Source organism: Sander vitreus, chromosome 23 (assembly GCF_031162955.1).
Source record: "Sander vitreus isolate 19-12246 chromosome 23, sanVit1, whole genome shotgun sequence".
Lineage (NCBI taxonomy): Eukaryota > Metazoa > Chordata > Actinopteri > Perciformes > Percidae > Sander > Sander vitreus.
This window is the reverse complement of record NC_135877.1, coordinates 2660001-2684191: the sequence shown is the minus strand read 5'-3', so window position 1 is coordinate 2684191 and position 24191 is coordinate 2660001. Positions and strand designations below refer to the sequence as shown.

The window sequence follows — 24191 nt, the reverse complement described above, 5'->3', positions numbered from 1 at the left end:
TGTTTTCCTATGGGGAGAGCGGGGAAGACAACTCTGAGAAAGCGATTACCCTTATTTCAACTTTGACCACATTGCCACTAGTCTATATCCACAACGTTCCGCTTCTGGGAATGCTCCGTTGTCGCCGGAAGTTCCGTCCCTCTTTTCGGCCGGATGTCCCTCATTTTCGGCCGGATGTCCGTCCCCTTCCTCTTTCTTTGTGTTGGCGTTCTAACCTCTGGTGGATTTCTGAGGACTATGGTTAACTGCTCCTCAGATCTCTGCAGGGTAAATCCAGACAGCTAGCTAGACTATCTGTCCAATCTGAGTTTTCTGTTGCACGACTAAAACTACTTTAGAACGTACACACGTTCCACCAAAACAAGTTCCTTCCTGAGCCAATCCCAGAAGCAATAATGACGTATCCCTGCGCTGCGCTTTGCCTCTCTGCTCTGCCCCCTATCTCGCGGTTTTACAGCGGATCATGTTTAAGCTGAATAATTGTAATTAACCCACGCTTAAGAGATTTTAAGGTTTTTTCTACGACAATAAGATCGTCACTAAATACCCCTCTAGTGATTTTTGAAGATTTTGTCTTAGAAAAGTGGCTAATGAGATTACAATGGGTTGTTGGTGACTTCAGACGTCACCATGAGCTTAGTAGTAGAGATTTATGTTGTGGGTTACATTCAGTTACTAATGTATATTTGGATTATTTACATAACTTAATGGACCAAGTTGTTCTGAAGACGCTGTCCCCCGTGCTTTAACTTTACCCACGGCCCTAAACTAGCTAGTTGTAAGACAATGACTATGTAGCTAACGTTTGGATAACCAGTGTTACATTAGTATTAGCAATTAGCTGAAAACAGCACACCCTCACAGAGCAGCTAGCATGGCTGTAGCCTTAAAAGTCGTGTCGTCCTGCTGCTATCTCTCATCATATTCTCTAATATTCACATTTGAATTCCACTGTATCCATACCTAGCTTAGTGCAGACTGGAGCAATCTTGAAGTTATGGCTGTCATCAAAGCCTAGCTTGTCCAGGAACAGTTCGTAGGAAATGGTGGAGCTGTTATTGGGACTGTAGTGATTCCACAGCCTTGAAACAAAAAAAAGCAAGCAGATGCTGGGTATTTATGTTTAGATAAATGGTACAGTTTCACAGGGGACTTATAATGTCAAGAGCACCCAAGTCAATGATGAGATGCTGATCATGCTTTATGCTTGACTTTATCTGTTACAACCATAGACTGTATATAAAGTCTATGCGTGCGTCCATGTGTGTGCGCGCGTCTGTGTGTGCGCGCGTCCGTGTGTACGTCCGTGTGTGTGTGTGTGTGTGTGTGTGTGTGTGTGTGTGTAAGTGAGAGAGAGTGAAAGAGAGAGAGTCGTGAGCGCTTAAACCAATTAAAGCCATTGTAAATGAACCTGTCACACACAATCCTCTAGAGCCGCATCAAAAAAGTTGAGGAGCGTTTCTAGAGTGGATTTGACTGCAGGGCCTGAAGTTTTAAAAGTCAATTAGCTCTCTCTCATCCTAAGACAATGGCCGACCACAAAGTTAGTGCTAGTGATCTCGTCCCAGCCGACACACGACTTCCCACCACAGGGAATACCAGTACTGTTGGATGACTGTCTGTGTCTGTGTGTGTGTGTTTTTGCGCACACTTTTTTAAGTCAGTATGTGTTCAGACATTCATATGTGGAGCTCAGATTTAACTTTAAGTGCATTTAAGCCCATTTTGCATCAAATGTTACACTTGAGTTTAGGGTTGGGCCGTATATTGATATTATATCGACCGATATATGAGGCTAGACATCGTCGTGAGTTTTGGATATGGTAATATCGTGATATGACACAAGTGTTGTCTTGTTGCTACTGATAGCAATAATGGCCAAAGGGGAGATCTCCCAAATTGCGCTTGCCGAGTAGTTTTATACACGCAGGTGGCATTCTTTGCCTCTCCCTATGTTTTGTTTCACGCTCGCAACTGCCTGTACATCTCTGGGTTGTTGGATTGGTCTGGTAGAGTAATATCTGCGCTGTACATCTCTGGGTTGTTGGATTGGTCTGGTAGAGTAATATCTGCGCTGTACATCTCTGGGTTGTTGGATTGGTCTGGTAGAGTAATATCTGCGCTGTACATCTCTGGGTTGTTGGATTGGTAGAGTAATATCTGCGCGCGTGAACAATTTTTTATCTGCTCGTGAGAATGTTTTATCGCACTCGGGGATATATGACATAAACCTGACGCCATAATAGTAGTCAACCAGTCCTCATGTGCAGAGTGTATGGGCCGTTGCATGCGGCTGCACAGATTTGATGTGCGATCTGTTGTGTCAAACCGTGTCAGATGAAGACCCCCACCTCTGAAACTCCTTGTCTGTCAGGTGGATGCAATAGTTGTCCAGGATGCGGCGGAACTCGTGCTGCTGGATGTGTCCTTCTCTGTTGTAGTCAAACAGCCGGAACACTCTGATCACGGTCTTCAGGTTGCCTCCGATCTGCGGGGGGTTCACACACAATGATAGACAGCAACAGCAACACTACACCTCGGCGGCGCCTGTGAACTCCTGAACCCGAGCGACTTGAGAGGCTTGGCTCACCGGAGCTTTCATCTCTGTGAACGTGGCTATTGACACGCCTGCCTTGATCTGTGGAAGCCCGGGTCTATTCCCCAAAGTGCTGACAACTGATGAGGTGGGAGAGAGCAAGGAGGAGATGCAAAGCTGGCTGGCAGACGGATGAAATAGAGAGGAGAGGAGGAGGGGGGAGGGTACTAAGGGGGATTATGGGTCAGTAAAGCACAGACCAAACAGAGACCACGACAGAGGTTTGTCGTTCAGAACAGCAGCTTGAAATGGATGCACGCCTGTGTTTCATGGCTGAAAATTGGGAGATATACTTAAGGGTGATCTGATCTGAAGGGATGATATCTAAACATTAATAGAATACATACAGTAGGTATTTTAATTTAGAAATCTTAAATTACAGAGCTGAAATGATATCCAACAAGAGATGTTTCAGCTGCAGTGAGGCTATTTCTGGGATATAGAGAACATATAACTTTAATGTTAAAGGTTATGAATGAATCATCGTTTCTATAGACACCACTGTATCTTTGCTGGTGAAAATAGATTACAAAAGTGTGTCATGATCAAATTCACGTCTAAAAACAAGGTCATGGGCCAAAAAACAATTCTTATAGATCATAATATGAGACTACAAATTCCATTAAAACCAACTCAAATTGAACTTTTTAATTCATTTTCAATTGTCAAGCAGTTACTTAAGACAGACGTATGAAAACTAGACTACAGTGGGGCAAAAAAGTATTTAGTCAGCCACCAATTGTGCAAGTTCTCCCACTTAAAAAGATGAGAGAGGCCTGTAATTTTCATCATAGGTACACTTCAACTATGAGAGACAAAATATATGTTGTCTCATGTGTATATCATGTATATCATGTGGTTAATTCATGTAGACTATTTATTTATCCAATAACAAGAAAACATGCTGATGCATGGTATATATTGTTATGAAGATATGAAATGACCTATATCAGGATAGAAGATGTTGGCCATATCGCGCAGCCCTACTACCAATAGTCAATAGCAATATTTTTTCGGGGCATTTTAGGCCTTTAATTCCACAGGACAGCTGAAGACATGAAAGGGGAGAGAGAGGGGGAATGACATGCAGCAAAGGGCCTCAGGTCAGAGTCGAACCTGCGACTGCTACTGCGTCGAGGAGTAAACCTCTATATATGTGCGCCTGCTCTACCAACTGAGCCTACCCAGCCACAATTGCAACATCTTAAAACATTTTTTGCCTTACTACAATGCACATGGCAACTGTGGTATGAGGTCGGTTAGGGAAAGATTGTGTTTCCAGTTAATAAAAAGGCAAAAGTTAAATGCAGGTGTGAAACTAGACCAACCTCTAGTACAGGCCTGGGCATTGTACGGCCCCCAGGCGACATCCGGCCCTTTGGCCGAGCCTAACCTAACCCGCGTGAGGTCAATGGGAAGTTAGCAATCACACGTAAATAAGTGTACGTCATTCATGGAATACAACTGCATTGCTTTCAATTTGAAGGCGACTGTTTTTTGTTGTTGCTTCTTTTTTTTGTGCGAACGTACGCAGCTTCTTCTTCTCTGGTTGCAAGTCTGCAATGTGTCGGACCCCTGTGTCGGCGAGCCGTGAAATGAGCTCACGAGAGACGTTAGCATGGACGTGAATGAGCTGTTATCCCTCAAAAATGTCAGCTCATGGGAAAGAAAGAAAGAAAGAAAGAGGTCGATACAGAGTGCCGAGTTTTTTAACCAAACATGGACTTCTATGTATGTATTTACTGAAGTCAAAGGTAAAGCCGTGTGCTTAGTTTGCAGAGAACAGATCGCTGTGTTGAAGGATTATAATTTGAATCTCCACTACGATACTAAACACGCAGAGAAATACAACAAGTTGACTGATGCAGAGCGGCCACGGACATCTGAAGCTTTGCTAGTTAAGCTGCAAAAGCAACAAGGCTGAGATCCCACAAAATCGCCAAAAACAGTAAGCCATTTTCTGACGGGGAGTTTATTAAAGAGCGTTTGGTGGACTCTGCTGCACTAATATGCCCAGAGGAAAAAAGAGACGTTTGAGAACATTCTTTTTTATGCGCCGCCTGACATAAAACTAATATTGAGCAGAATTGAGTTTAGCCTATTGGTCCGGCCCTCCACAACAGTCCCTGTTTCTCATGTGGCCCCTTGGGAAAATTAATTGCCCATCCCTGCTCTAGAACCATGCATGAAAGTAGGGCTGAAACGATTTCCTCGAATAATTCGATTACAAAAAATCCTCGAAGCAAAATTCTTTGCCTTGAAGCTTCATTAAATCAAGCGTGAGTTGTACGGCTCTGTGTTTCCACACGGAGGGGATTATTACTAGCACAACAGGTTGGCGCTTCTGTGGACCTGAGACCGTTTATATGCTGTCTATGCACGAGACTGGCTGACCCAGATTACAAATGAAGGAAGACGAAAATAGCGAGGGGTCTAAGAGAAGAGACAGGCGAGAACGACCAGAAAGTTTGGGATGTTTAAGCTGCAAACATGCTGCTACATCATCTCTGATGAAAACATCAGTCTACTCATCCATTCACGAGGCGAACCCGACACCAGGTAGCTAACCAACGTCTGCTGCTCGTCCACGCTGTTTTACACAACTAGCCTACAGCATGCTACTCTGCTAATAGCCATGTTTTACCAACGAGCTAACACGAGAGCTGTCGGTTTGTAGTCTGACTGTTTATTAGTTTACTACTAATCTTTGGAAACACAGCTGCTGCCGGAGACAATCCGGCTCCTCCCCCCAGCATGGCCACTTAATATGCACGTGAATGACGTCATCATGCCGGTGATGTCTGCGTTCTTTATTCTTTCTCCTCACTCAGTATTAGGCTTCTGAAAATGTGTCCCCCAGAACAGTGTAGTTGAATAGCCCTGCTGTTAGGTTTGTACAGTCACATTTACCTGGGGTTAGTGAACAGCTCTTTTGCATATCCAGTGCAAAGAGCCAGAGGCAAGAAGGGGAAGGGGGTGAAAAATATTAACATTTGGGCCACCAAAAATCTCTTTGACAATAACATTTTCTGCTTTTTCTAAAAAAGGAAACAGGTTTCCTTTTTTTAGTAAACAGCAATAATAAATATTTACTATCTACTACCTATTTTTCACGCGACACGCAAGTGTGTTGGAAGCGTTTCCAGGAAAAATAGAATAGGAAAAGATGTTTAGCCTTTGTGTCATTTATACACGAATACATATTAATAAATGACATGTTGATGTTTGAAAGTCTCTAGGTTTTGATATAAATGCAGATATAAATGTAATTAAAAAAGAAATTAAAAATCGATTTTCTAATATTGCACCTGTCAATACAGAACGAAATATTCTGTAGGCCATTTTGCCGTCAATACTGCCGACGTTGTCTTTGCTGTAATCAGATCAGTATATATTTATGTTTAACATGGTATTTCATTTTATCAATGGGAAACAGCCATGTGTCCAGATAAGGCTAGCAGCAGCAGCAGCAGCGCGTCAGACACCTTTCTGGTGTGTAAAGACATAGAAAACGCTATGCAGCCGCCACACAACTGACACGCAGCAGAAACGCCACGCTCACACCACGCTCACGCCACGCTCACGCCACGCAGCCAGCGTGTAACCGGCCTAACGTGCTTCATGGACATCCACCACCCTCCAGCCTCACTGCCTCGCTATGTAACGGACACACGACTTCCCGCGTTGGTACCGAATCCTCCAAAGTGTACATACGTAATTCCTAGGCTGCATTTAATAGAGGGTGCAATATTGGCCCTCCTTAGAAGCAACCCAATATATGAGTCTAACTCTGACAAACACAATGAGCAGTTAAGGATCAGCGCAGCAGAGCACTGGAGAGCTCGAGGCCCAAAAATATTCCATACATGTGTAATTTGGAACACCCTCACGCTCTGAGTAGCTGGATGATGAGGGTTTTGGATCTGGTTCACACTGTTAGAGCTCAGTTGCAGTCACTCAAGTCAGTCTGAGTGAGCGCCCCAGCCAAGTCCAGCCCGTCCCGCCTTCCACGCGACAGCTTGCTCCGTAGCTCCGGGGCGCCACGCTAACCGCGGAGGAACAAGAGCAGAGATACTAAATATACCCCCGGTGACTCTTGGGTAATCAGAGTCCTCTGTCGCCCAGAGAAGTCTCCGTCTAATTGCACTCTGATTAGACGAGCTGCCAAGTCTCTCAGTGAGAGGCGTGGGGGGGGGGGGAGCCCCCCCTCATGTCCTGTTACACTGACATTGTCTCCACGCAGACACGAAATAGAGCAGATGGCGTAAAGTCAAGCAAAAAATATACAAGATGCTGACCTCTGAAATGATGCGGATCACCATTTCCTGCAATGCACCAGACTAGGTTGGGATTCCCACGTCTTTAGTTCTCTTTTGGATCACAGGGGAGGTGGTGCAGAGCAGTAAAACTTTGAAAATCTCCACTTTTTGTAATCTAACAACTTCAGCTACTGTTCAAGCTTCCTTACAAGCATAACAATTAGCCCCGCATTTACACCACCTTTCATTCTGCCAGAGTCGAAGAGAGAGGCGCTCCACAGCAGCCCGTGCGTTTAAAAAAAGATCAAATGAAAGTGAATTTATTAAAGACAGATATAAATATGATTCTCTCCCCCCCCCCCGCCATCCTCCCCGATCTCCCTCCCTCCCTCCCGCTCCAACTTAGAGGATTCTGTGCTAATTAGAAATGTGTTAAAATCACAAAGGAGGGAGCGAGGAGATCATACGGTATTAATGAACAGAGACAGAGGGATATCATCCAATCTCCATCTCCATCTCCGTCTCCATCTCGTCTCTCCCTCTGCACACACACCCCCCCCCCTCCTTTTATCTGCCTTTGTGTCCTCCTCTTCTCAATTCCCTCGCAAACTTTGTTTCCCTTTTCTTCCCCTTTCTTTCTTCTCCTTTTGTCTTTCAGCCCGTGTCTCCCTCTGCCTTTTTTTCTCCTTCAAATTCCTTGATAATCTTATCTCCAATTTCCACCCCTTTCTTTTTCTCTGTTCCCAGCCACCCCCCCTCTCCACTCCCCCTGTCCGCCGGTAGTGCCAGCGCCCCATTAGGCAGCTGTGTTCTGGTTGGCGTGGTTGGAGGCCTGGCGCTGTGCCGCTCTCGGAGTGTCTCAGCAGCTCTCGCCCGTCCGTCTGCCCACCCAGCCCCATGGTCCTTAATTAATGAAAGCTCTGTTGTTTTTTGTTTACCGGCCTGTTATATGCTAATCCAGCAAGCCCTGTGTGTGCATGCCCGTCCATCCTCGATGTCTGCTCGTTACCCTCTCAGCTGATTAGTCCATGATCTCAGCCATGACCCAAAGTCAGGTCTGATAGCCATTTTGATCACTGTGTATTCTCGTGCACGCTTAAAGGGTCAGTTCGCACAAATGGCGAAAGAACATTTTTCCTCCCTTACCTCTAGTGGTAGCTAGTCATGAAGATAGTTTTGGTTTGATGTGTCCCGGTATTGAGATATCTGTCTCTACCCTAATACAATGGAAGTGAATGCAATTTCATTTGTGGGATTCAATTATTGCATTTAAAAAAAAATCAACAGCAATATCTCTTTCCAGACACAGTGTCTCTGTTACTCTAGAACACCCAATTTTCAGAGGGACTATTTCTTTGGTAAAAAGTAGTTCCAATGAAAACTGTTCACAGTGAGGTGAGGTCTATCCGGTGTAACTGGGACACTGTTGGTGTTTAATTTTATTATGTACATCACAAATTAATTTCCACTCACCATTGAAAGAGGCCTATTTCAGGCATTCAGAGTTTGGAAAGTAAAAGTGAGCTGCCTTTTCTGCATGTTAGGAGACATTTGGAAAAATCCAAGCCTAGGTGAAACTCTCCAGAGTGAGTAATTAGTACAAAAGATGAGCAACTGTCAAAACATACTGACAAAATATCTGAGTCTTTGCACAACCAAAAAAATTCATGGTACAAAAATGTACAAAAAAAGGAGAAGTTAAAGGTGCCCTGTAGTGGGTGCGTGCATAAGGACACCGCATTACACATTCCTGTCGCCATTTTAATACTATTCTGCTAATTGACAGTTGGTGGCGTTGACGAGCAAAGAAATGTAGCACTGCGTCAACATAGGCATAGAACAAGACTGCAAGCAAGTAAACAATGCACAATACCTCTGAGCCCGAGCTTGTCGTATACGACAACAAAAAAACGGCATCTCTGATTCATAACTTAATAACTTTATAACCGTAGTGAGTAGAAACATACCTTCTTCTGCAGCTTAAAGCTAACACTCGCCGGACTGCTAATGTCTTTGGTGTCTTCGTAGCCCTTACTGAAGGTTTTGTATCCAGCCTGGAAATCCAGAGTTTTTCGGGGTCTTTGTGCAATAAATCCAAACTGTTACATCCAAGTTTGACACAATTTATGTCCATCATTTGTGAATTTTCGGCCGTTTCTCACCACCGATCGCCGCTAGCTCTGTTGCTAACTACCATTTTGCATTTCCCATGACGCTCTGGGAGACCATTCTGACCAATCAAGAGCTTGTTTACGTCTTGTCAGCCAATGGAAGGCTGGTCTGTCATTGCAGACGAAACAAAGAAGCTTTGCAAATGTCTTATAAGGAAGGAAATGCATTTAACACATTTGGCAGGCCTAAAGGTACACAGATTAATAGAAACTAGCTCAGATCTAGGAGAGGTTTGGACAGTGATGAATGAATGAAGGAATGAATGAAATGAAACTAAACTAAATCATGTATGACATCAATAGATCTTTAGTCTATATCCACGACGTTCCACTTCCGAGATTGCTCCGGTGCTGCTAGATATTCCGCCGGATGTTCCTCATTTCGGCCGGATGTCCGTCCCCTTCCTCTTTCTTTGTGTTGGCGTTCTAACCTCTGGTGGATTTGTGAGGACTATGGTTAACTGCTCCTCAGATCTCTGCAGGGTAAATCCAGACAGCTAGCTAGACTATCTGTCCAATCTGAGTTTTCTGTTGCACGACTAAAACTACTTTTGAACGTACACATGTTCCACCAAAACAAGTTCCTTCCAGAGGCTATTTGGCAGAGGCACCGAGGCTCCGTCCGGAGCTTAGCGCCGCCCAAGACGATTGTGATTGGTTTAAAGAAATGCCAATAAACCAGAGCACATTTTCCTCCCATCCCGGAATGCTGTGTGGACTAGCCAGACCTTCCTCTGCAGCGCTGTGGAGGAAGGTCTGGCAATGCGAGACTACTGGATCTTTAAACTAGTTTGCTTCATTTACTGACCTGTTTAAATACAGGACAATGGCTTCAATAATTTGTTAAGCATGAAACCTTCTCAGCTGGGCGTAATCAGAGTGATGATTGATGACTAATGTAATGTTTGACTTGGCAGTGTGTACAGAAGGTAACTTTTTTCATTCATGACGAAACCTACACTAAAACCACCAAATAAAACTGTAATGAATGACCACACCTGCATCGAAGAACATGACAGGATATCCAGGTTATAATAAAAATGTAAGTGTAGCACTAATCCTCACCTCTGCTCTGTCTCCCTTCAGATTATGGCACTTGCATGTGATACAGACATTATTTATTATCACACACGAAGCTACGTTTCAGTATATTCAGTCAAACTGTGCCGACTTGGAAACAGTGTGTAACGACGTGGCTTTAAAAGACATTCGACTCTCCTCTCTCTGTCAGCCAAAGCTCTGCCGTGCTTGCGCTGACCTTTTCTGTCACTATGAATTATGGGAAGGAGACAGGACAGCTCTCTGAAGAGGAGGGATGAAAGAGGGAGATGAGAGAGAGAGAGAACGACATGGAGAGTTGGAGGGGAATGAAGGGAGACGGATCACAAGTGGAAGCGGAGGAGGAGAAACCGCTGAGTGACAGAGAGGAAAGAGAGGATAGAGAAAGGAGATCAGACAGCGACGGAAGAGAGCGCAGAGATGAACTTCCCTTTGTCTGTCAATTAGAGGGCTAATTTCTCTCTGGTTGGGCTCCGGAGTGCCAGAGACAGGCGGCATTGAAGTGGAGCCTAGAGGGATAATAAGGGGCTCTGGGACCATTCTGCTGTCGTCGCTCACTATCCAAACATTAGTTTAACAAAGGCACTGCATGACCTAAACAACATGGAGGGTCTACAAGAGGGCTTCCCAGGAATACTGGGCTCCAGAAATAGATTAGCAGATTAGAACACGGACCCCCATTTGATGAAGATTTACTCCTGGGAATCCCCATATGGGAAGCTCCCTGCTGTTGTGTTGCTATATTTAGGAACTGCTCATGAGAGTGACAACTATTAGGAGAGACATTTTTGAGAATCCAAATCAGGCCCCCAGGCCAGTTTTCCACTATTCTGATACATTGTGCTGAAGAAGGTCCTGTCTTTGTCATTTGTATTACTTTGGCATTCTCCATGAGCATGTTGATGGTGTCTTTTTAGTTTACGTGCTTGCTGTTTTGAATTGTTAAAGACGAAAGTCATTCCAGTTGGCTTCTCATTTTTTTTGAGAGTTTGAGTCCACCTTGCGCTGGTGCTAAAGGGGAAAGCAAAACTCACCACAACCACTTTGTCTTTAACTCCTCTTACATAGATCAGTTATTTATTTAACTTCTACTCTTATACAGTACTACAGGGTTTCTGCAGGTTTTCACCAAGTCAAATTTAAGACTTTTTAATACCTTTTTATAAATGAAATTGAAGACGCATCACGACATAAACAAACCCTGTCAATGTCAGAGTCCAGAAACATCGCTATTCTTGCATCTGTTCCGAAAGAGAGCAGCCTTGCACTCGGCTGCAAAATAACTTTCATGTGGGTCTCATTTGTAGTAGTAATACAGCGAGTAACATTTGGAGTAGTGAAGAAAGAACTACAACACCATAGAATAAATTTTAAAAAAAAGCGCTGTGGGAGCATTTCAATGAGAACATTTAGACCGGTTTAAAGTTATTTTAGACCTAGAACACAATTCTTATTTTTTTATTTGATTTTTTCTGTACTTATTTATGTATTTGTGCTGCTGCAACACCTGAATTTTCCCTCTGGGAATCAATAAAGGCTTATCTTATCTCATCTTATGAGAAGGCAGGATCTCACATTTAAAAAGGCATTGGTTGTATGATGACATACAATGTAATTAAGTCAAATAGTAAAGAATGAAAGAATAATTTGATCATTGTAAGTTGGATACAGCATTGAGAAATTAAGCAACTAAAGCATTGTTATCATTATATATATATATATATATATATATATATATATATATATATATATATATATATATATATATATATATATATATATATGTATGTATGTATGTATATATATATATATATATATATATATATATATATGTATATATATATATATATATATATATATATATGTATATGTATATATATATGTATATATATATATATATATATATATATATATATATATGTATTTATACAGTATATTCCAGTTTTCTGATGTGACGCCCCTATCGGCAGGGTGACATCATTTGTTTCCGCTTCTAAAACGGTTGGAAAATCTATATTTTATCATGTCACAGCACTATGGTTAAGGTTTTGTCAGGTTTAGGTACAAAATGAACTAAGATCCAGGTTTAGGTTCAAATAAGCTCGGGTTACTGCACAAGGGGACTATAAATGTGGTAAAACACTTAAAAATGTCTTTAAAAAACCTGGGTCAGTTATTTAAAAGGCCCATTTAAAAGGAATAAAAATGACAAAATAGTGGTTTAAAAAGAGATTAAAGGAGCTCCTGGACAGGACGTCAGCAGGAGTTTACCCCAATCTCTCTCCCGGACAAGGGTTATGATAAAAGTAATACTGTCCACTTAAAATAAATAGAGGATCAGACCTATGATCTATGGCCCAAACCTGTGTTCATCCATATATTTAAATCTATTGGTTGTAGTCCGACAATCTCCTGGGTTTTGACCCCTCAGCACTTCCATACAGTGCAGTTTTTTTTCGCCGTTCGAGTGATCATGACTGTTTTCCAAGATGGCGCCCGCATGTAAACATGAATGCTACTGTCTTTATAATCTATCTTTTTAATAAACTGTCTGTACACTTACAAAGTTCTCAATGCTTCGGTTTGCATGTAGGGACCCTCATTATGCTACTGTTGACGTGTGGTGCTATTTTGAGCCTTTTTAGTGGTATAGAATTTACCCCGAAAAGTAGCGTTAGCAGCTAACCACTGGTTTGCGTTAGCTTGTTTCAAGCTAGAGACACATTCGATTAGCATGAAAACAGATCCCAGAGAAAACATTTTGGATAATCAAAGTGTGGATTATAAACTGACTGATCCTGGATTTATAGGCCAATATTGATTTCTTTTAATCATCTTTGATAAGGATTCTTACATATGTTATTAACCCCTAGATTCATTTTACGCCAGGATTGTCCTTTAAGGGCATGTAAAACGGGCTGGTATATGATCGACAACTAGGGGGAGAGCTTACAGCTGTATTTCACAAAGTGGCAGATTCAGACAGACCGGCAGACCAAGATTAGTTACAACTTCCCAAAATGGGATTAAAATGACAGAAGTAACACACTCATCCATTACAGAACAGACAGCAACGTGATTAAATGTTAGTCCTGCCTTAGTTTTTTTTAGTTTTTTTGAACACAATTCAGCTGCAGCTTGACTGTATTAGCTAAACCAAAAAATCCTAACTGTCTGAAAAGTATTGGTCTGTTCCAAAGTGTTCTACTTTTCAAAACTTTATTTCTTTGGGGCATCTTTATGCAGTAGAGCAACGCATCCTTGTAAACAGGTATGTGGGATATCGTACGAAAACGCATACACACCAATTCATATGATATCCTATGAAATTAGGTGACGGCTGGCTGATCACCTCCCCCGTGCATGGACCAGCGTGCTCGTATACAGCGGCAATCAATGTGGTTAATATTAGAGATACACCGATCTGACTTTTTCAGTCCCGATACCGATGCCTGGGCTTTGTGTATCTGTCGCTACCCGATACCGATCCGATACCGTTGTTGAATTAATAATACACTGTATACCTTCCACCTTATACCTTCCTTCCACCATGTGGAAGAGACTAAAGCCACCAGACGTTCCTAACTAAACACACGATCCCCGATCCAGCTATTTTGTCAATATCGGGACCGATATCTGATCTTAATTTCAGATCGGTGCATCCCTAGTAAACATGCAATAAATACGTGGAATATAATTACAGTGCGAGGCCTGGGACGAAGGTGGCGGGATCCAACCTGGCCTGGGAACTCCTCAGGATCCCCGAGTCGGAGCTGGTTAATGTGGCTCGGGAAAGGGAAGTTTGGGGTCCCATGCTATATGTACGAATGGTTCATGAGAACAGCCGGAGTACATAATAGATAATTTCCCTTTTTAAAAATTTAACATGAGCGTGCATTAAATTCTTACCGAAAAGGTATTTGAAGTAAATAATGCAAAGATTGCAACAGAACTAATCGTGTGTAGCCCTTGGTTCACCGTACTGGCTTTGAATTTCAGGAATCCCAATGAATCAGGATGTTTTTTTGGACTGTACTGTATCTTTTCAGATTCAACTCTGCACTAAGATTACAGAAGTAGTGAACAAAGCCCAAAGAGGAGGAGATCCAGACACAGACGGAGTACAGACAGTTGAGAAACATCCTTCATTCCAACCTTGGATGGCTACTTCAGAGTGTGTGTGTGTGTGTGTGTGTGTGTGTGTGTTGGGGGGTTTCGGTGATCTTAATTGAATATTGATAAGTGAGGCGAGCACACAGGGTAAACAGCTGTGACTGGTACTTCATCATATGTGTGTGTGCGCATCACTCATTATCAGGCCCAGCTGGTCCTCAGAGACGAGTCATCAGACAGTGACCGCACACACACACACATGATCTCACACACTCATTGCTACACACTCACACTTCTTACAGTAATTGACAAACAATTTTGACAGATATCAAAGTCACCAAAAGTGTGTAGACTGCAGAGAGAGAGATTCCCCGGTGGCTTTGTTGTTCGCTCAGTAAACAGGCCTCCGAATATCTGATTTATTCCAAACTTTTCTCTAAGACAGAATCTCTTTTTGTACCTCAGAGAGTTCGCCACCTAGGTAGTGCAACATTTGTCATCCTGTTGCCGTGACAACAGAAGCCATCGTCTTGGTAACACAAGTTAGATGCAGAGCGTTTGTGGAGATGGATCAAGAAATGACTGGTATTTAATGGATGAAGTAGAGTAGGTAGAGGCTTTACGGTTGCGTCAGAAGTCACCTAGCAACTGCAGTTGGTGACATGATGGAGACAAAAACTGGAACATACCAGACAGAATATCTAGAAAATATAAAATGTTGTTTGACTATAACTCCTGTGACTTGTGTTTATTAAATGAAATACCCTGATAAGGTTGATTTGTTTCACTGAGGGTTACTATGACACAGTCCTGTCTCGTTTCATACCCCTGGCTGGCATCGTATTATCATTCTTAGAAGTCTTAGATGTCTCTTTGAGCACATCTGGTTGGCTGGTAAGAGAAGTAGCAAAAAACGCATATCCACCGAAAGAATGGCCTGATGTAGAAAGAGGAAGATTTGGATGAACTACGAATAAATGTGTATTGTGTCGACTGAAGGATGTGGGCTGTGAGAGATGCTTTTTCATGAATACAGCCGACATAGAAATATACAGTCATACACACACACATTATGCATGTCTGCAGTAAGGATTAGGACAGCCCTGATAGCCCTCGGGCCTTCATTTGTCCACAGATACATCTTCTGTGTTTTCACAACAACATCCACAGACTGGTTTCAGTCTCATGTGGAACACAAGCAGCACAAATCCAGAGTCAATTCTGTCATGCCCTCCTACGTAGAGCTTAAATTCTGCCAGAGCTGGCCCCACAAACATGGCTGCTAAATGTAACACACACACGCACGCACGCACACGCACACACACACTGAGGATGTGTGAGTCACGTTAGTGTTTAGATTGCGTTCATTGGTTTTTTGAAGCACTGTGTGTGTAAAGTGTGCCTTTGCAGCATTAATGAATGTTAAAGCAAGAATTCACCCTTGCATACTCTTACATCATCAATCTAGTGCTTTCAGGGAGTGTTCACGTTCATTGACTTTAGCTGAATAATTTGTACAACAAGATAGAGGTTTGCCTGAAACTTGTCATCAAGCAGAAGTAGTATAAGTAAGCAAATAAGTAAAGTAAGTTTATCTCGTGTGTTTACAGCAAAACGATAAAAAACTGTATATCATTAGTATGTATTAGGACACCATTCAAATGCCTAAAGCACCAGTCACACCAGAAAGTGGCACAGCAAAGTGTGTCCTAATGAAATAGGTGGTGTAAGCTTATTGATGGAACTCGCAGGGCTAGTTGGTGAAGTACTATAGCTGGCACACTTAGGCTACGTTCACACCGCAAGTCTTAATGGTTAATTCAGAGTTTTTGCTCAGATCCGATTTTTTGTTTGGCTGTTCACATTACCTTTTAAAATGTGGCCTATGTCACGCTGTTGCACTAAAGTTAGGGAGGTCATGGAGGAAGTAAGCATTTTCGCTTTTATTTCAAAATGTTTGTGTAATGGCAGCCATAACATTAATGAGCATACACTAATGAGGTCTAACACCTCACTCTCCCTCCATTGACTTGCTCCATCACTGCTCTCCATAGGCATAGTCAAGTTTTTACTGTAATGTTACTGTCTGTGTCTAGCTAACTCCCGCCGGCGCATGATTGTGACAAATGTGGATGTAGATTGACGTAAAAGTCGCATCAAATCCTCCTTGGTTGTTCACACTGCGGCCGCATTGAAAAAAATCAGACCTGGGTCTGATTCAGGACACATATGGAAGTGGTCTAAAGTGGTCCAAGATTTGAGTGTTCACACTACTTCTGAAGAAGTCTGACCTGGTCAATTGACCCCAAAAAAAAAATCTGATTTGGGCCACTTTTGCCTGCAGTCTGAACGTAGTATCAGTAACTGATAACACTCTAGCCAGCCAGGAACACGCTAGCATTACTCAGTTACAGCTAGCTAGCTCTGTCTCTAAAAGGCCCCGACACACCAAGCAGAAGGCCAAGAACTAGTGGCGACGAAGACAGACTGTGGCGTTGCCTCACGTCACTGGACATCACTTTTGTCTTTGCCAAAATTTGCACTTGAACACACCGAAACCTCTACAGCAGGTGGCCAACTACCACATAAGTTCTGCGCCTGCGTGAGAGGAAATAACTCTCCATGCCAGCAGGCGGTGGTAATCTATTCGTCATTCAAAAAAGGAAAACCGGATACAAACGTTGCTATGATGCCCATAACAAACAGTGTTCACCCTAATCAGCGGAGGCAGAACCGAAGAGAGCCTACGGTCCCTCTGCTTCACCCCCGCCGGGAAGACAAACACATCGCTAAAGGCTGCGACGCATCGCGATAGGCGGAGATTTGTTTTTGTGTAAGTTGAAAGAAAATATCTGAAAGCAGCAGAAATGCAGAACTGAGTACATTCTGATATTCATTTATTTATCGCAAGTAATATTGTTATCGCAAAAGTCATCGTTGCCGTATATTTTCCTCACATTGTGCAGCCCTACTTTTAACAATGACCGAGTCAAAGAGAGGGTACAAACCTTATGTTTGAGATGCTTCTGTATCTCAGACAGGGACATGGAGGTGTTCTGTGGACCGCGCCTGAGACAGACAGACACACAACACAGTTCATTTCTGTTCAGCTGCTGCCACCAAACACCTATAAATGCAAAGCAGCGTGATATTTCTTTGTTTAGAAAACATCTGCTGCGGTGCTGGAGAAGAGGAGTGTGTGTACCTCACGCTGCTGCTGCTGCAGGCTCTGTTGGCCGCAGGAGCTCGACTGAACCGCCTCAGAAACTGCGTGTAGTCCACTGTATCACCGCCCCTCTCGCACACCTACAGCAGCCACAAAACACAAAGACGTGTAAACACACGTGGTTCCACATACTGTAGGCAAGGCAAGGCAGCTTTATTTGTATGGCACATTTCAGCAACAGGGCAAATCAAAGTGCTTCACATAAAACATTAAAGAGCAGTTCAAAACAATTAAATATAAAAACAGATATAATTACGAGAATAATAGTTACAGTGCAGCACGAGAAATGAACAATTATTTACAGAAAGGCAGCATCAAAAAGATCTTCAGCCTTGATTTAAAAGAACTGAGAGTTGCGGCGGACCTGCAGTTATCTGGGAGGTTGTTCCAGATATGGGGAGCATAAAAACTGAACGCTGCTTCCCCCTGTTTAGTTCTGACTCTGGGGACAGAAAGCAGACCTGTCCCAGATAGAGGATGGATACCCGAACCGAGCCCGTCGGGCCGGGCCGGGTTCGGACAGATATTTAGAAATGATGTTGGGGTTCGGGTCGGGCTCGGTCACATCAGCGCGATAAGGCATTGAACATTTTAAATCTAAAACAGCTTATTACGTAGGCTAGGTGCGTGCCTGTGTTAACGTGAGCTTGTTGCCCCGTGTGCGCTGATACACTCATCTGTTGACATTTCTGAATGCCTTCCTACAGTTGCTTAACAAAAGCTGTCCACACAAACAAACGTGTCATTAGTATGAGAAAAAAATTAGATTTGAACTGTGTCGGGCTCGGGTCGGGCTCGGACATAAATATCTTAATGCTTGCCAGGCTCGGGCCGGGTTCGGTTACTGCTCTGTCGGACGCGGGCCAGGCTCGGACAGAAAAATGTGTAGGTAAACAAAGGTATTTTGAAAATCAATTCTTTGAGGGACAGGAAGCCAGTGTAGAGACTTCAGAACTGGAGTGATGTGATCCACCTTCTTGGTCTTAGTGAGGACTCGAGCAGCAGTGTTCTGAATCAGCTGCAGCTATCTAATAGATTTTTTTAGATATATATATATATATATATATATATATATATATATAGTAGATATATACTGTACACAAAACACAACTGTGATGATGAAAAGCAAGAAGAGGATGAAGATGATGGTGTGCACTCAAGCCCACTCCAAACTTTTTCAAACATTCCGGTACCAGCGTCTATGATAATGGCACATATAATGGCGTCTCCGTGGAGACGGGAAGAGCATGGTGGTGATGTGGCTGGCTGGCTGGCTGGCGTCAGGTGGGTTGAGCAGTAATTTTCAGGACGAGGCTGTTTGGGGAATACATTAGGTGCCGTTCTCTGGAACGAGGGGGGGGGGGGGGGGGGGCACACCTGGGAAATGCAGCCGCATGCTTTTGTTCTGAACCTGTTTTACAAACACACATGGACACACACACACACACACACACACTTTACAGAAAACTGGTAAAGAGTTGGCACATACCCAAACACGCAAAATCAGGGAACTAGTTTCCACAAAAACAAACACACACAAATATACATGTGTATTCAATCAAGCAGACAAATACTTGGCGCACACACACACACACGCGCGTATACCTATTTTGGTGGCTCATAATCAAAGTACAGTCCCTGTTGCCCTGCCCTACATCCTTCCATGGTGTAATCCAGTGCAGCGGTCCCCAGCGGAGCTCCTGGCATTGAGTCTTATTATAGACACCACACTGTCCAATTATCACTGCTATCAGCAGCCATGGAGCGTAACACACACACACCTCAGGGGAGGAAGGGGGGGGGGGGCTCTCCGTGCTCTATATACCTGTGACGGCGTTGTTACACCTGCACTTCAGTTTGAGGCTGAAGGTGAGAGGGAGGTCAGTGGCTGATGGTATGGAGGGCAGGGGCCATGAGACGTGTTGAGATGTCTGTACATCGGGACAAAATCATCTGTAAATAGTATAAAATAATCACCGTAGGTTTAAAAGAAATAGCTGTTAATCACTCTAAAATGAACACAGGGCCAAAAAAAGCCATTTGGTAAGTGAGGAGACAGAGCTTGAGCTCTCCTGATGCAGTGGATTTTCTCTGTCTTGTTCTCTGCATGAGTCTGGCTGTCCGTCACCAGCAGCTTCTTCTTCATCCTCATCACATTTGTCAGCTGTGATTGTCTTTTTGCCATCGACCCTCCCCAATAAGCTTGAATTATGCAGGCATATTTCTTTTACAGGCCCAGCTTTTACAGACGCAGCACAACACTTGATCAATATTTTACGAAAAAGAGATCCTGATGGATGAGGCCAGATAGATAAATAAAGAACAGAAAAAGAAGAACTTGAAGAAGAGTGGGGGGGGTGGGGGGTGTCAGGCTGCTTGTGGCTTTCTCGCTCCCCCAAGCACAAAGCAACTTCCACATCAAAATGTCACCAGAACAACAGCTGCTACTCCAGTGATAGTCCTTTAAAGTAAACTTTCGACAACTCTCCAGAAAGCGCACACGCGCGCACACTCATCCGCACAGTGGCTTTAATGAATAAGACGGTGAGTGGGAGGGGTGGGCGAGGGATGGAGGGGAAGTGGGGTTGTGTGTGTGTGTGTGTGTGTGGGGGGGGGGGGACACAAAGTGCTGATATTATGGGAGGAAATCTGTGTGGGAAAGACAGGCAGTCAAACTGTCAGGCGTGAGCGCTGAGATGGAACAAAGAGGAACAGTGGAGACGATTACAGTGGCGTAGCAGAGTGACAGAGGCATCGCGCACACAGATGAAGACGAAGGGAGAGGGGGAATTACGCCGCCGTGCACAGACCCCAAAAACACACACACACACACACACACACACACACACACACACACATTCACGCTAGATTGATCAATGCCAGAGAGTAGAAGCATCCTGATCCAAGGCCTCAACACACTCATTAGACTTCATGGATGCAGAGTGACGACTTCAACATTCTACATCGACCAGCTTTTATAGCCCAGAGGTTTTCTTTTAAATGGATTCCTTCATTTTTAGTAAACATCTGCAGGCTGCTGAGGAATATATGGAAAACAAATGAGAGAATGAGCCAGCGGGACGCCCGGATAGAACAGTTGGTAGAGTGGGCGCCCATATATAGAGGTTTACTCCTCGACGCAGCGGCCGCCGGTTCGACTCCAACCTGCGGCCCTTTGCTGCATGTCATTGCAGCTGTCCTATCAAAATAAAGGGCGAAAATGCCCCAAAAAAAGAATAATAAAAAATAGAATCGATCACAGGATGCCAGCCAACGCAACAGAGGTGCAAACAAATAACGTCTGCTTTAACATCTGCCAGACTCACTTCTCCGCTGACCAGTCTTCACAGCCACGGAGCATCATTTGTCAGTGTCAGCTGCCTGGAATGGATTTTAAAAAGAAATCTTCTACTGCCATCTTCTGGATGATGCCCCACGTAACAACACAACATTTGGAGGATGAAAATCTAAAGCCTCGTTTCCACCAAGCAGTAGAGGTGTGACTCTTCACTGATCTCCCGATTCGATCCGATCACGATTATCATGTCAGCGATTCGATTCAATTCGATATCACGATGCGTCAAATACATTTTTCTATTAAAGCCATATAGGATATTTAATTCATAGCTTTTCAAGCTTCAAAAATAACAGAAATAATCGATTATGGCCCGGCCGATTATCGATGCAGCATCGACCATGTCCACGATTCGATGCATCGATTATTGGATTCATTTCAACACCTCTACCAAGTCTGGTTCCTTTCAGTTATTTTTGCGTTTACATTTTCAAAAGTTTTGGATTGTACCAATAGAACCGCTGTATTCCGTCCGGGTCCGGCGTCCACGCTTAACACAGTTATCCAAAAGTGTTTTACAAACACCTTCAATTGTCACTATTTACAATGGAGAAGAAAGGAGATTAGTGAGATCAAGTGTTCTGACCGGATCTGGGGCACCCTGGTAGCTCACCTGGTGGAACGTGCGCCCCATGTTCAAAGGCTCAGACCTTACAGATGATGATTTGCATATAGAGAGGGGAAGTGATCCTATGACTCAAGCGGTCACTCAGGACGCATTTGGAGACACAGTCTACAGACAGGTGAAAGCTCACATACTTAGAGCTGTCCACTTGTGATCAGATTACTATTAAAGCCTCAAAAAACACCCACACAGGTGATTTCAGTTATTGTGGCTGCTCAGGTTGAAGGTGGGTCAGAGCATGATGGGAATTTATTAGGTCACAAATCCTTTCTACCAATAAGAATGATAAAACGGTCATTTTTCCCGCCCTAACAGGGGAAACAGAGCTAACAACAGGTTTAGGAAGATGTCAATCAATCAGTCTATACACACCAGAGGTGGGAGTAATGCTGCGTTCCAGACACAATCTTTTGCCCATAAGTTACGACTTCAAGTCGCGACTCACGACTTGGTAGCATTCCAGGCAAAGTCACCACAAACCCTTCTAGCTAGCGTTAGCGTTAGATAGCGGCTACCTACCGTTGACGTTAGCTAGCGCTAGCTGATACTAGCCATTTCTAGTCGCCGACATATTTTGGGCTTCATTTAACAAACATAACCTGTAGTAGTACACAATTGTATGTGTATTATTTTGATTACAATGTGCGGAATTACTTTACATTGCCTATTTATATTTATTTCTATTTCTCACTGTTAATCAGCGGCGTCTGTACAGCATCAACAGGGGTCGACATTGTTGTTTGTGTGTGTGACGTCAAAAACTGTAACTGGGAGTACAACCATCTGGTACGAGCTCACGGGGAGTAAGTTGCCGTTCCAGGGCACTTTCATTGGTAGAAGGTTATGACAACACGGGTTACGGGTTGCCTGGAACCAGGGCTGGACTGGCCATCTGGCATACCAGGGCTTTTTCCGCACTTTTGGGCCGAATCACCGATATAATTTACAGGCCTTTTTTCTTTTTGGGGCCGCACCGGCCCATAAAAAGCTGACAGCGGCCCATTGGTTAATTTTCTTTATTGGCACTAGCCTGACCCAATGAAATCCAGGAACCCCCTTCCCCTTCCCGGCCCTGAGACACGAGCTGTAATAGTTATGCTTATGCGGGAAGTTTAGCCTCCACGTCAAAATGGACAAACGACCACCAAAGCGCAAGGGAGGTGTAGAGAAATTACGGGAGAAAAAGATTCAGAATCTACAGGCGGATGCCTCAAAATGTGCCAAAATTTCGGACATGTTTGGGGCTGTAGTAGCTGCTTCAACATCAGCATTACCTGAAGTAGAGGAAGGTGACTGAAGAGAAGCAGAAACAACATCATGACAGGGAAGAAGCCGAGGAGGAGGAGAGTGACCACGACAGGGCCATGGGAGCGAGTGAGGAAAAGATGGAAGAGAGAGTAGATGACGATTTGGTAAGGAGTAGACAAATTAACAGGGACTTTCAGGAAGGGAGGCTGTGTGTGTGTGTGTGTGTGTGTGTGTGTGTGTGTGTGTGTGTGTGTGTGTCTCTCTCTCTCTGTGTGTGTGTGTGTGTGCGCGCATTGTGTGCGCCTCACGTCATAACGACAACAAGCAGTTTGGCTGTAACATTAAAGCTAGTGGCTGTCAGGTAACCTAACTGTTTAAGCTTACAGTGAAAATGCTAGCAGTTGGCCTGTTGGGTAGCTGAAAAGTCTGAGTGATCTAGAAAATCAGTGTTGAGACAAGCATCAGTGTTCCTTGGATTGCTTAATTAGCTAATGTTATTCAGTAGCATTGCAAAGCCAAAGTTGCTTTGTGGAATGCCAGTCCCATTGTTTGGTGCTCTTTTCCAGGGCATATATTACTCTCAGCTTTATTGTAGCTTTTGGGAAGGATTATGGTTATGGTTATTGTATTTAGCAGACACTTTTGAATCGACAAAATATGAATCTTTTAAGTTTTTAAAAGATTCTAAGCCAATATTAAGCAAAATAGTAAAAATAACAATAATGGCAATACAATACCAAATATCAATAATAATAAAATAAACAAATACCATAAATATACAAATCCTAACTCTAAGAATGAATGAATTATTTAAGGGTAAGATCAACAGATAAGTCTTGAGACCCCTCTTGAAGGATCCAAAACTATCACATGAACGCAGAACACTCATATCATAGAATGCACGCATATTTTAAGAGGACTGTCTGCAGGGAATGGGTCTGACCAGTCACGGTGGGTGTGGGCCGCCTGGGCCAAAAATGCCAGGGCCAATTTATTGTCCCAGTCCAGCCCTGCCTGGAACGCAGCATTAGTGCAAGTCACAAGCGTGTCTCAAGTCTTAACCTTCAAGTCGCAAGCAAGTTTTAAGTCACTGTGGTGAATATCAAGCAAGTTAAGTCTCTATCTATCTATCTATCTAGTCTTGAGCTACTAGTCAAGCAAGTCACAAGTCAAAATCCTGATGATCTAACCCTGTTTCCACATTTAAAATCAGTTAAAAAAGACAGTTGTTTTCTAGCAGACGTTTAACCAACTGATTCATTATCTAAAAGAAACATTCTCGTACGTTTCTTTTCTTTGTGGGTTTTGTAGTGACAGATGAAGTGACATGTTGTGGTGGTCGCGTCTAGATTTTTGCGCTGCAGACTTTGATCACCACTGTTCTCTTCTTACTACTGCCATTAGCTACTTAATCCTTGAATCTAAATTGGATTATTTTTGGCATGACGGCTGCCTCCTGCCTCTAGGTTGGCGCGCATAGCACAACAAATTACAAATAGTCATGTTTCCAAAAAAGAACTTAAAAAACATAGCTTCTCA

At 43.4% G+C, this 24191-nt stretch overlaps 1 protein-coding gene across 1 annotated transcript in view; it reads right to left on the bottom strand.

Annotated features, from left to right (window-relative positions):
• Nucleotides 1–24191, bottom strand: part of efcab6 (EF-hand calcium binding domain 6) — a 67727-nt gene that overhangs the window by 36449 nt on the left and 7087 nt on the right. Inside the window, exons 3-6 of the mRNA XM_078242830.1 lie at nucleotides 17404–17504; nucleotides 17207–17267; nucleotides 2352–2488; nucleotides 964–1082 (exon numbers count right to left, since the gene is read on the bottom strand). Of these exons, the coding sequence (XP_078098956.1) occupies nucleotides 964–1082; nucleotides 2352–2488; nucleotides 17207–17267; nucleotides 17404–17504 (418 nt within the window). The remainder of the gene's footprint in view (nucleotides 1–963; nucleotides 1083–2351; nucleotides 2489–17206; nucleotides 17268–17403; nucleotides 17505–24191) is intronic.